General features: G+C 35.9%; 1 protein-coding gene across 1 annotated transcript in view; it reads left to right on the forward strand.

Annotated features, from left to right (window-relative positions):
- IMPA2 (inositol monophosphatase 2) overlaps window positions 1–13,885 on the forward strand; it is a 72,053-nt gene that overhangs the window by 17,262 nt on the left and 40,906 nt on the right. The window contains exon 2 of the mRNA XM_044666922.1: window positions 2,753–2,886. Within this exon, the coding sequence (XP_044522857.1) occupies window positions 2,753–2,886 (134 nt within the window). The remainder of the gene's footprint in view (window positions 1–2,752; window positions 2,887–13,885) is intronic.

The raw sequence follows: 13,885 nt of genomic DNA on the forward strand, positions 1-13,885 counted from the left end.
TTACTAAATATCATATCCGAGACAAAAGAGCAGTAAGGGCTACATAATTGGAGTTAAGTGACTTGCCCAGGGTCACAAAGGTAGGAAGTGTTCTTATTCAGATTTGAATCAGGACCTCCCATCTCCAGACCTGGTGCTTTAACCACTGAACCACCTACCTGCCAATATAGTATTTTTTCTTTCAAATCCAGATTTTGATGACTTGGGTCAACGTACCAAATATAACTCATTAAACATTTACAGAATACTAATTAGAGGGAAAGACCCTGTGCAGGAGGTCTGTGAACTTGCATGCATACTTAGTAACTGAGTAGCTTAGTAATGTTAATAAAGTAGGACATACACTAGCCTAATGGAATGTTTAGAATCCTTAAGTAGACTAAGAGGAAATAACTGTGGGAACAAATACCAGTAGATGGATTTTTCTGGCCATCTTACCTGTGGATATAAATCGATCCAAAAAGCAAATTTGCTTGAACCTAATAGCTACTGTGTAAATAAAATACTTGGCTCATATTTAAAACATTCCATAATCATTTTAGCCTGCCAATATAGAATTCCCATGCCTTAAAAATTTTGGAAATTAATAGTTTTTAAAATATTAAGTAATTAAGGTTCTATGGGAACAATATGATTTATTCTGGGTTTTAAACTTTTTTAATCTTCAAAAATCATTCATTGTGTGTAACTTATACTTACATATAAATAATTATTAGGACATCCAAGATCAATATTGGGAACCCTTTTGAATTGGACACATGGTGAAACTAGGAATTATGGTCTGCTGGTAAAGGGACTTTTCAGTTACATTATTTTATATGGTCCTGTAGTTTCTACAAAGTTTTCTAGAGTTGCTATCATGATACTTTTGTCACCTAGAGAGAAGCTTATTTGTATATTTCTTTGCATATGTGGAAAACTGCAAGCAGGATTCAATAATTATCTTTACAATGTTCTAGATTATGATACCATTGATACCTTGCTACTTTTGGTCATCCTTAGAGGATTGGGATAGGAAAACTAAAACTAAGAGCACCCCTCTTACCATTCAAGAACAACACATTTTTTACATAGGTGAAGATAGCTTTAAAAGGGTCAAGAACAAAATTTTAGCAAAGTAGCAGGATATGAAATAAATCATCAGCAAAAAAGTCTTGCAAGAAGAGGTAACCCATTTAAAATAACTGGAGGCAGAGTAAAATACCTAAGAGTATACCCGCCAAACCATGGACTACATGAAGATAATTATAAAACATTTTTATACAAATAAAGTCAGATTTAAATAGATAAATATTCATTAGTGATGAACGGGAAGAGCCAATATAATTAAAATGACAATCCTACTGAAACTAATCTACTTATTCAATGACATCCCAATTAAATTACCAAAAAGTTAACATTGTATAGAGCTAGAGAAATATTGTTTGAAGAATAACTTGTTTGTGTCCATCTCCAGGGAAAGAACCGACAAATAGAAACAAGCAAGACATAATTTTATGCATACATATATCTTTTTGTCAAATGATGCTTTTTCTAGTGCAACCAAGAAGTTTAAGGAAACAAAGAAAAAAATTTTTTTTACTAAAATAAAAGGGATAAGAAGGCAGCCTCAGGGTTGTAGATAGAAGTAGCAAGAGGCAATCTATCTGATGTGCTTTTACATTTGGGGAAAGAGGAAATTAATAATGTATGTGATACTTGGGCCTTCTATTACTTGTTTGTTACTCTTTTTCTAGCCTTGCCTGCCCTGGGGAGACTTTATATCCCCTGCACCAAGTATAGGTGAAACTCATTTATTACCCAGATAATCAGTGGTCAATCCGTAGATTATAGTCACATCTCTTACCAAGTAAGGTTGGATTTGGAGACCAGAGGAAGAATTACCATATAACTCTTTTAAGAAAAGAGACCCAGGTCTTAACTTTGCTTCCTTGGAAATAAACAAATCCACACATTGGTCATGCCTGAAAATGTATGTCTCATTCTGTACTTTCTCTATTGTCACTTTGCCAAGATTCATCCATCAATCAGTATAAGTGGTCATAACATTAAATAGTTCTTAAGTCTTTTGAAGTTGTTTTCCTTTAAAGAATCATTGTCATTATTGAAAGTGTTCTCTTGGTTCAGCTCATTTCACTCTGCATCAGTGCATTTAAGTCCTCCCAGGTTTCTATGAATCTGTCCTTCTCATCATTTCTCATATATATCTTACGAATCCATTAGGAGCCCATATGAAAAGCTTTCATATTTTTTAACCAATCCCATATAATCTTCAGTAGCTTTGTAGTATAGTTTAAGATCTGATACTGCTAATTTCCCTTCCTTCCTGATTGTTTTTTCATTATTTCTCTTGACATGCTTTAAGCTTTTTGCTCTCTTAGATATATCCTGTTATATTTCTAGTTCTAGAAAATAAGTACTTAGTAATTTGGTGTGACATGGAATCTATAGCTTAATTTGGTTAGTATCATCATTTTAATTATTTCATCATGGCTCAAACATGATCAATTAATACCTCTCCAATTATTTGTCTTTATTTCTCAAAGTGTGCTTTATAGTTGTATTCGTATAATTCATATATGTATATTGATAGGTGAATTCCTATATATGTAATAAATAATAAATATGTTCTATAAAAATATAGTAGTATGCTTCCCCATCTTGATTCCAAAGATGACACTCAGCAAAGGGAGGAATATTTTTTAATATATGATGAGAATGAATTTAATTTGTCATCTACATTTTGTTTTAGATTATCAAAAAAGCCCTTACTGAGGAAAAACGTGTGTCCACAAAAACATCAGCTGCAGATCTTGTGACAGAAACAGATCATCTTGTGGAAGATTTAATTATTTCTGAACTAAGGAAGAAGTTCCCTTCCCATAGGTAAGGGTATTCTGGGAGGGGAGGTGGGGGGATAATACTGTTAGGCAGAAGCAGAGTTCCATGGCCTCCTGTTTTGCTGTCATAGACATGTTTTCTCAAGAAAAACCTGGCCCAAAATGGAGCCAATAGCTCTATCCATGGGTGTACCATCATGTATTTCTTTACTAGTAGCTATCATTCCATTCTTTCTGTTCACTTTAAAGTTATACTTCAAGGAATGATTGTAAGAAAATGTCTGAGAGAGAAATTCTTTCCACTGTGTCCAGAAGGATATTTGCTAGGAAACCATTTTCCTCTTTTTCTTTTTCCACCTAATGGAGATAATGACTCTTATTCAGTGTAAGTGTTAAACTGTGGTTTTATTTTTAAATGTAAAATTAATAATGATTCTAGAAAACCATTACCCCAGAATTTGAGAGTGAGGAGGTGGGAAGAAACATTACTTGAGTGAAAAGAAATTCTTTTAAAAAGAACTTGGGGATATGACAATCACTGATAACCTGAGATGTGGGAAACTAGATTAGTAATTTAAATTATTCTATAAATGAACTGAGATCAATTGGTCCTCAAAGTGACTCAAAAAGAAATGTGAATTTAAAATATATATATATATACATACATGTAAATATATTTATTACCAATTACATGTTACAACAAATTTCCACAAAAGTTTTTTTAAGTTATATGTATAAATATAAATAAATATAAGTATATATAAATATACTTATCTATTTCCCTCCCTTCCCTTCCCCCTCCCTGTGTCAACAGGCAATTCGATCTGGGTTATATGTGCATTATCATTCAGAACATATTTCCATATTGTTCATTTTTGTAAGTGACTAATCTTATGAAACTAAACCCCCAAACATAAATCCAAATAAACAACTGAAAAATCATAGCCTTTCATTTGCATTCTGACAACAACAATTCTTTCTCTGAAGGTGGACAGCATTCTTTTTCATAAGTTCCTCAGAATTGTCCTAGGTCATTATATTGCCACAAATAGCTATGTCTATTACAGTTGATGATTCCACAATATTGCTGTTACTGTATACAATGTTTTCCTGGTTCTATTTCTTTTTTTTTTATTCAACCCTTAACTTCTATGTATTGGCTCCTAGGTGGAAGAGTGATAAGGGTGGGCAATGGGGGTCAAGTGACTTGGCCACGGTCACACAGCTGGGAAGTATCTGAGGCCAGATTTGAACCTAGGACCTCCTGTCTGTAGGCCTGACTCTCAATCCACTGAGCTACCCAGCTGCCCTATTTATTTCATTCTGTATCAGTTCATGTAGTTCTTTCCAGCTCTAAGAAATGTGAATTTTGAAATAGGTAGTAATAAGGACTATGGCCATCAGAGAGAACTGATTCAATGCAGAAGTACTAAGTTGATTATACAAGCCATATAGCCTCGTAATAGTTAGATGACATGGTGAATCGAGCTATGAACCTGGAGTTAAAAAAGACCAAGTTCAAAACTAGCCTCAACACTTACAAACTTGGTGACTCTGGACAGGTCACTTAAACTCTGTTTGCTTCAGTTTTCTTATATGTAAAGTGTATATAATAATAGCACCTACTTCCAGGGTTGTTGTGAAGATTAGATGAAGTAAAGTGCTTTTTTAAAAACTAAAGTACTATATAAATCCTAGCTGTGATTATTATTATTATTACTGTTACTGTTATTTCCATTTATTAGCTTAAACACATAGGTCAGGTGATTTGGGGGGGGTCTATGAATTTGTATTTTGATAACTATTTCAATATAATTGCTTTTCTTTGTAATTATACACATTCATGTGTAAATATTATATATGTATATGTACACACACATATATATACATATATTTAAAGAGAGAATCAGAGAGAGAGAGGGAGAGGGAGAGAGAGAGGGAGACAGATAGAGAGAAGGAGACAGAGAGGGAGAGAGAGACAGAGAGAGGAAGAGAGACAGAAACACAGAGAGACAGGGAGAGAGAGAGACAAAGAGGGGGAGAGGGAGAGAGCTTTTAAAACATTATGAGAAAGGAATAATAAACTGGAGGAATTCCATGTGAACTGGAAAGACCTCCAGGAATTGATGCAGAGTGAAAGGAGAAGAACCAGGAGAACATTGTACACAGAGACTGATACACTGTGGTAAAATCGAATGTAATGGACATCTGTGCTAGCAGCAATGCAATGACCCANTTATTCAATGACATCCCAATTAAATTACCAAAAAGTTAACATTGTATAGAGCTAGAGAAATATTGTTTGAAGAATAACTTGTTTGTGTCCATCTCCAGGGAAAGAACTGACTTGTTTGCAAGACATAATTTTATGCATACATATATCTTTTTGTCAAATGATGCTTTTTCTAGTGCAACCAAGAAGTTTAAGGAAACAAAGAAAAAATTTTTTTTTACTAAAATAAAAGGGATAAGAAGGCAGCCTCAGGGTTGTAGATAGAAGTAGCAAGAGGCAATCTATCTGATGTGCTTTTACATATGGGGAAAGAGGAAATTAATAATGTATGTGATACTTGGGCCTTCTATTACTTGTTTGTTATCTTTTTCTAGCCTTGCCTGCCCTGGGGAGACTTTATATCCCCTGCACCAAGTATAGGTGAAACTCATTTATTACCCAGATAATCAGTGGTCAATCCATAGATTATAGTCACATCTCTTACCAAGTAAGGTTGGATTTGGAGACCAGAGGAAGAATTACCATATAACTCTCTTTTAAGAAAAGAGACCCAGGTCTTAACTTTGCTTCCTTGGAAATAAACAAATCCACACATTGGTCATGCCTGAAAATGTATGTCTCATTCTGTACTTTCTCTATTGTCACTTTGCCAAGATTCATCCATCAATCAGTATAAGTGGTCATAACATTAAATAGTTCTTAAGTCTTTTGAAGTTGTTTTCCTTTAAAGAATCATTGTCATTATTGAAAGTGTTCTCTTGGTTCAGCTCATTTCACTCTGCATCAGTGCATTTAAGTCCTCCCAGGTTTCTATGAATCTGTCCTTCTCATCATTTCTCATATATATCTTACGAATCCATTAGGAGCCCATATGAAAAGCTTTCATATTTTTTAACCAATCCCATATAATCTTCAGTAGCTTTGTAGTATAGTTTAAGATCTGATACTGCTAATTTCCCTTCCTTCCTGATTGTTTTTTCATTATTTCTCTTGACATGCTTTAAGCTTTTTGCTCTCTTAGATATATCCTGTTATATTTCTAGTTCTAGAAAATAAGTACTTAGTAATTTGGTGTGACATGGAATCTATAGCTTAATTTGGTTAGTATCATCATTTTAATTATTTCATCATGGCTCAAACATGATCAATTAATACCTCTCCAATTATTTGTCTTTATTTCTCAAAGTGTGCTTTATAGTTGTATTCGTATAATTCATATATGTATATTGATAGGTGAATTCCTATATATGTAATAAATAATAAATATGTTCTATAAAAATATAGTACTATGCTTCCCCATCTTGATTCCAAAGATGACACTCAGCAAAGGGAGGAATATTTTTTAATATATGATGAGAATGAATTTAATTTGTCATCTACATTTTGTTTTAGATTATCAAAAAAGCCCTTACTGAGGAAAAACGTGTGTCCACAAAAACATCAGCTGCAGATCTTGTGACAGAAACAGATCATCTTGTGGAAGATTTAATTATTTCTGAACTAAGGAAGAAGTTCCCTTCCCATAGGTAAGGGTATTCTGGGAGGGGAGGTGGGGGGATAATACTGTTAGGCAGAAGCAGAGTTCCATGGCCTCCTGTTTTGCTGTCATAGACATGTTTTCTCAAGAAAAACCTGGCCCAAAATGGAGCCAATAGCTCTATCCATGGGTGTACCATCATGTATTTCTTTACTAGTAGCTATCATTCCATTCTTTCTGTTCACTTTAAAGTTATACTTCAAGGAATGATTGTAAGAAAATGTCTGAGAGAGAAATTCTTTCCACTGTGTCCAGAAGGATATTTGCTAGGAAACCATTTTCCTCTTTTTCTTTTTCCACCTAATGGAGATAATGACTCTTATTCAGTGTAAGTGTTAAACTGTGGTTTTATTTTTAAATGTAAAATTAATAATGATTCTAGAAAACCATTACCCCAGAATTTGAGAGTGAGGAGGTGGGAAGAAACATTACTTGAGTGAAAAGAAATTCTTTTAAAAAGAACTTGGGGATATGACAATCACTGATAACCTGAGATGTGGGAAACTAGATTAGTAATTTAAATTATTCTATAAATGAACTGAGATCAATTGGTCCTCAAAGTGACTCAAAAAGAAATGTGAATTTAAAATATATATATATATACATACATGTAAATATATTTATTACCAATTACATGTTACAACAAATTTCCACAAAAGTTTTTTTAAGTTATATGTATAAATATAAATAAATATAAGTATATATAAATATACTTATCTATTTCCCTCCCTTCCCTTCCCCCTCCCTGTGTCAACAGGCAATTCGATCTGGGTTATATGTGCATTATCATTCAGAACATATTTCCATATTGTTCATTTTTGTAAGTGACTAATCTTATGAAACTAAACCCCCAAACATAAATCCAAATAAACAACTGAAAAATCATAGCCTTTCATTTGCATTCTGACAACAACAATTCTTTCTCTGAAGGTGGACAGCATTCTTTTTCATAAGTTCCTCAGAATTGTCCTAGGTCATTATATTGCCACAAATAGCTATGTCTATTACAGTTGATGATTCCACAATATTGCTGTTACTGTATACAATGTTTTCCTGGTTCTATTTCTTTTTTTTTTATTCAACCCTTAACTTCTATGTATTGGCTCCTAGGTGGAAGAGTGATAAGGGTGGGCAATGGGGGTCAAGTGACTTGGCCACGGTCACACAGCTGGGAAGTATCTGAGGCCAGATTTGAACCTAGGACCTCCTGTCTGTAGGCCTGACTCTCAATCCACTGAGCTACCCAGCTGCCCTATTTATTTCATTCTGTATCAGTTCATGTAGTTCTTTCCAGCTCTAAGAAATGTGAATTTTGAAATAGGTAGTAATAAGGACTATGGCCATCAGAGAGAACTGATTCAATGCAGAAGTACTAAGTTGATTATACAAGCCATATAGCCTCGTAATAGTTAGATGACATGGTGAATCGAGCTATGAACCTGGAGTTAAAAAAGACCAAGTTCAAAACTAGCCTCAACACTTACAAACTTGGTGACTCTGGACAGGTCACTTAAACTCTGTTTGCTTCAGTTTTCTTATATGTAAAGTGTATATAATAATAGCACCTACTTCCAGGGTTGTTGTGAAGATTAGATGAAGTAAAGTGCTTTTTTAAAAACTAAAGTACTATATAAATCCTAGCTGTGATTATTATTATTATTACTGTTACTGTTATTTCCATTTATTAGCTTAAACACATAGGTCAGGTGATTTGGGGGGGGTCTATGAATTTGTATTTTGATAACTATTTCAATATAATTGCTTTTCTTTGTAATTATACACATTCATGTGTAAATATTATATATGTATATGTACACACACATATATATACATATATTTAAAGAGAGAATCAGAGAGAGAGAGGGAGAGGGAGAGAGAGAGGGAGACAGATAGAGAGAAGGAGACAGAGAGGGAGAGAGAGACAGAGAGAGGAAGAGAGACAGAAACACAGAGAGACAGGGAGAGAGAGAGACAAAGAGGGGGAGAGGGAGAGAGCTTTTAAAACATTATGAGAAAGGAATAATAAACTGGAGGAATTCCATGTGAACTGGAAAGACCTCCAGGAATTGATGCAGAGTGAAAGGAGAAGAACCAGGAGAACATTGTACACAGAGACTGATATACTATGGTAAAATCGAATGTAATGGACATCTGTGCTAGCAGCAATGCAATGACCCAGGACAATTCTGAGGGATTTATGGAAAAGAACATTACCCACATTCAGAGGAAGAACTACAGGAGAGGAAACACAGAAGAAAAACAACTGCTTGAATACATGGGTTGAGGCAGACATGATTGGGGATGTAGACCCAAAAAGACCACTCCAATGTAACTATCAATAATTTGGAAATAGGTCTTGATCAATGACACATGTTAAAACCAGGGGAAATGCTCATTGGCTATAGGGGGAGGTGGGGGGGAGGTGAAGAGGAAAGTAAGAGCATGAATCATGTACCCATGTTAACTTTTCTAAAAAATAAATATTATTAAATGTTAAAAAAAAAAAAACATTATGAGAGGGGGCAGCTGGGCAGCTCAGCAGATTGAGAGCCAGGCCTAGAGATGAGAGGTCCAAATCTGGCCTCAGACACTTCCTAGCTGTGTGACCCTGGGCAAGTCACTTAACCCCCATTGTCTAGCCCTTACTGCTCTTCTGCCTTGGAACAATACACAGTATTGTTTCTAAGATGGAAGGTTAGGGTTTAAAAAAAAACATTATGAGAATAGATTCCCTAGGCTTTACCTGACTACCAAAGGTGTCCACAATACAAAAATGGTTAAGAACTCCCTGCCATAAATGGAAGAAGCTCAAGTTGCCGAAGGATAGAACTCATCCATACAACCAACAAGTGAATATTCATAGGCCAGAAAGAAAGGAGTCTCAGGAAGCTAGAGCTAGAGAAACCTTCTGGAGAAGCAGAGAGCAAGGCCTGAAAGACTCGTTCTGGATACCTTTAAGCCAAGATGAGCTAATACTTCCTTATCCAAGGAGCCAGGGACCTTGTAGGAACTTTGAAGACCCAAAGCAACAGCAGAGTAATCAGGAGCCAGGCTAGGGCCACACCTTTTGATGAGACCAAGGATCTTCCAGAATCCTGTAGTTACAATTCCCAAATTTCTTAAATAGGTAAGAATTATAACAGATTTTTTAATATTTTCCCTTACAGTTAGAAATGTAAAGAAAGATTTCTCACAGATCCTTACACATAACTAGTTTTCATTAGCCATTCCATCATGAAATGAATGATCAGACCTTTTTTTTTTTTTTGGTGTGGAAACATCAGTTTCTCAACTGTCTTTCTTCCTGACTTTCCCCTGTATTCATTTTCTCTTGGATTCCTTAGGGTTATCTTAGGGATTGCCAACTTCTCTTCGTGAAATATGCTCTTCCTCAGTGGGTATGTTGGTGGCATTTTTTTGGTGAGTGAAGTTCTGTTATGACTCCCATTAGTGTGACTCTGAGATGAGACTGAAAGAGTTAGCTTAAAGGTGAAATGACAAACATTTTTCAACCTCATTCTTAAATATGCCTATGCCTCTCCCTCTGGTGGTCAGAAAGCATGCAGCAAGCAGAAATACTGTACAAATGCAAAGTAATAACCATGTTCTGGATATATTTTTTTCTTATAGCTCCTATTACTCCTTGAAAAGGCACCGTGTTCTTGGCTCCATCCTTTATGTGCTAACTCCAATCTTGCTTCGCCTGCCTTTCCTATTTATTATTAAACTGGGATGCCCACCATCTCTTAAAAAAATTCATAAGCTTTTAAAAATGGTTATGTTGTTTTGGGTCGTTTGGCAAGGGCAACCATCTTAAATCATCTCAAATGCTTTTATTCTTGATGTAGTAAGTCAACCAGATGCTATTTTGGATTACTTTTGTATCTATCCTACTACTTGAGGTTTCTGTAGAGATATGGGAAAGAAATGATTCATGAAGCCTGGGTGTAATTAAAATGGGACATTGCCAAGCTATTTAGAATACCAGTCTAAGATTCTGAGGTCACTGTGAGGCTGGGTGTGATTAAATTAGCGTTGCTTCTGGATTTTCAAAACTCAATTTACTCTGATAAATCTGACTTCGAAATTGCATGGCCTCGTAGGTGTTTTGGCAACAGATAATATAAGCATTCTTTTGTTTGAGCCTCTATGTAAATCTACAATAAGTCCGTAGTCTGCTCTGGCAAGTATCTATTATTGTATAATATCAGATTTAATGTTTTAGATAGGAAGATATTTCATCTGTGGGAGCTAAGCAGAGCTACAGAATAAGTTAAAACACTTCGGTCTGCTAATGATAAGCAGCTAAGTGGAATAGTTGGTATAATGTGGGATTTGGAGACGGGAAGACTTGAGTGCAAATCCTAACTCGGACACTGAGTAGCTCTCATACTCTGGACAATTCATCTAAATTTTTTTTTTTTTTAAATTTTAAAACCCTTACCTTCCATCTTGGAGTCAATACTGTGTATTGGCTCCAAGGCAGAAGGAGTGGTAAGGGTAGGCAATGGGGGTCAAGAGACTTGCACAGGGTCACACAGCTGGGAAGTGTTTGAGGCCAGATTTGAACCCAGGACCTCCCATCTCTAGGCCTGGCTCTCAATCTTCTGAGCTACCCAGCTGCCCCCATCTAATTTCTTTTTGCTTCATCTATCCTCATCTGTAAAAGGAGGATAATAATAGTACCTACCTCCACAGGGATCAAGTGAAATACTTTGCAAGTTTGCAAGTGCTTTGTAAATGCTAGCTCTTATTCTTGTTCTTATTGCTTATTGTTATTCATCCACTAACCACTACCTTTGGACTAGTCTTTACCCTTCTGAGCCTCTGTTTTTACAACTGAGATTCTATGATCTATTATAAAAATGGGCAGATCCAGAATGGGATAATAATAATTTTTTTTAAGTAGTCATTACAATAATAGGAAAACACTGTTCTTTAGCAGATGGTATTGACACTCCTCTGTTTGTCATTTAGAGTCTTTCACAACCTGACCCCAACTTAACTTTTTTTTTTTTTTTTTAAACCCTTACCTTCCTTCTTGGAGTCAATACTGTGTATTGGCGCCAAGGCAGAAGAGTGGTAAGGGCTAAGAAATGGGGGTCAAGTGACTTGCCCAGGGTCACACAGCTGGGAAGTGTCCCAACTTAACTTTTAAAACTTTATGTTTTCCAGCTTTATCATTATTCCTCTTCTAGTAATCTGTCCTAGTCAACTGGCCTTTTTGTTATCTTCACACTGTTTGTTTAAAATTCAGGGAAGTGTCTAGCAGACACCTATGGACATATGGGGGACTTTGAAACTACATTTCCCATGATTCCTCATGGCAAACAGGAAGTATGATGATGTAAGAGAGGGGATAAATCTCCTGGGTGAGGAGGAAGTCGCTCTCTTAGCTACCAGGCACGGGGAGATACGAAAGGTAAAAAAAATGGCTGAGGCAATGTGAATTCTTAGTGGCTCGTGGTCTAATGATTTTATCTCTATCAGCATGGCTTTAATTAAAATACTAATTTCTATTATTATATCAGTCTTTATCATTTTTAATCGTAACAACACTTAGTACTCCAACTCCCTTCTCTATGTTTGTTCCTCATGCCTGGAATGCTTTTCCTCCTCATACCCACTTCATGGATTCACTTCTGTCAAGATTTAGTTCAAGTTCAATCTTCTACCAAAAAACCTTTCCTAATCTCCCCAACTGCTAGTGCCTTCTCTTCCTAAACCACCATATATTTATTTATTTTATATTTATTCTGCATCTACTTAAAAATTTAGGTGTTGTCTCTCCTAATAGAACATAAGCTTTTTGAGAGCAAGGACTGTTCCAGTTTTGTTTTTGTAGCCAGCAAATTTAGAGCCCTGGCACATTTTACCAAGTTTGGAAGGTGTAGAGCAGTGATTCTCAAAGTGGGCACCACTGCTTCCCTAGTGGGTGTTGCAGTGATTCAGGGAGGGGTGGTGATGGCCACAGGTGCATTTATCTTTCCTATTAATTGCTATTAAAATTTAAAAAAATTAATTTCCAGGGGACTAAGTAATATTTTTTCTGGAAAGGGGGCAGTAGGCCAAAAAAGTTTGGGAACCACTGTACACTGTAGATTATGGTCCTGGTGATAAACTGGAACTGTGCCAGTGCTCTTGAGCTAAGTAAAGAGAAGCTTATCACTGATAGGCTTCCACTAAATGCTGAAGCCTGAGACAACATATGAAATGAATAAAAATATGAAATGACCCTCAGTCTTGTACATCCCCCTTATGTGTGCTCCTCACAGATAGTGATCATGGAACAATGACTGGAAATGAAGGAGGCAGAGGATTCTAACAATCAGAGTTTGTTTGTGGTTTTTTTAAATGGCCACAGTCAGCAACTTTTCATTCTCTAAATGTGATGTCTTTATCCAGAGACTAAGAAATAGTACTAAAAGATCTGAATGATTTTTCTTTGACTTCCCCATTACAAATGAAACTTGAAGGCATAAATAAGTGGCAGTTAAGTGGAAGGCGATCTATCAGGTCCTCCTATGGTGGATTTTTTTAAAAAGCTGGTAATTAGTTTTACTGTGGTCACAAAGGAAATAAGAGATAATATTTCTTATTTCTCATGCTTTACCATGCTTATGATGAACTTAAGCAAAATGATTTTTAAAAATCATGGCAGTTCCTAGAGATGGGAGGGCCTGGGTTCAAATCTGGCCTCAGATACTTCCCAGCTTTGGGAACTAGAGCAAGTCACTTAACCCCCATTGCTTAGCTCCATGTTGGCAAACCTATGGCATGCATGCCAGAGGAGACTGTTCCCCTCCCCTCTTCACTATGCCTGATTTTTCCCATCACTCTCCCCTCTGCCCAACAGCCCAATGGGAGTGCTTTCTTCCTCCCCTGTCTGGGGTAAGGGGTCAGCTCAAATGCAGTGTGAGGGTTGCAGTTTGGGTACTGAGTTTCTAAAAGGTTAGCCATCACTGACCTATACCTTACTTCTGCCTTGGAACCAATCTATGATATTGATTCTAAGAAGGAATGTGAGGTGTTTTTTTTTTAATCGTTGCATTTTTAAGATTTTTTTTCTGTTACGAACTAATAATGAGAAACATGCACTTTGATACTTGACAGTAGATGAAAAGAGGCACAAGGAGAATGACAAAAAAAAAATTAAGAAAACACCACACCATGCATATGTTTCAAGACAAAGAAATTAATTATTATTTAATTAGTATTATCTATGTCTACTTTCTTGGCAGTAGGCATGCCAAGCATTTTTTCAAAAGCTTCCTG

The sequence above is a fragment of the Gracilinanus agilis genome, chromosome 1 (assembly GCF_016433145.1).
Source record: "Gracilinanus agilis isolate LMUSP501 chromosome 1, AgileGrace, whole genome shotgun sequence".
NCBI classification, from domain to species: Eukaryota; Metazoa; Chordata; class Mammalia; order Didelphimorphia; family Didelphidae; genus Gracilinanus; species Gracilinanus agilis.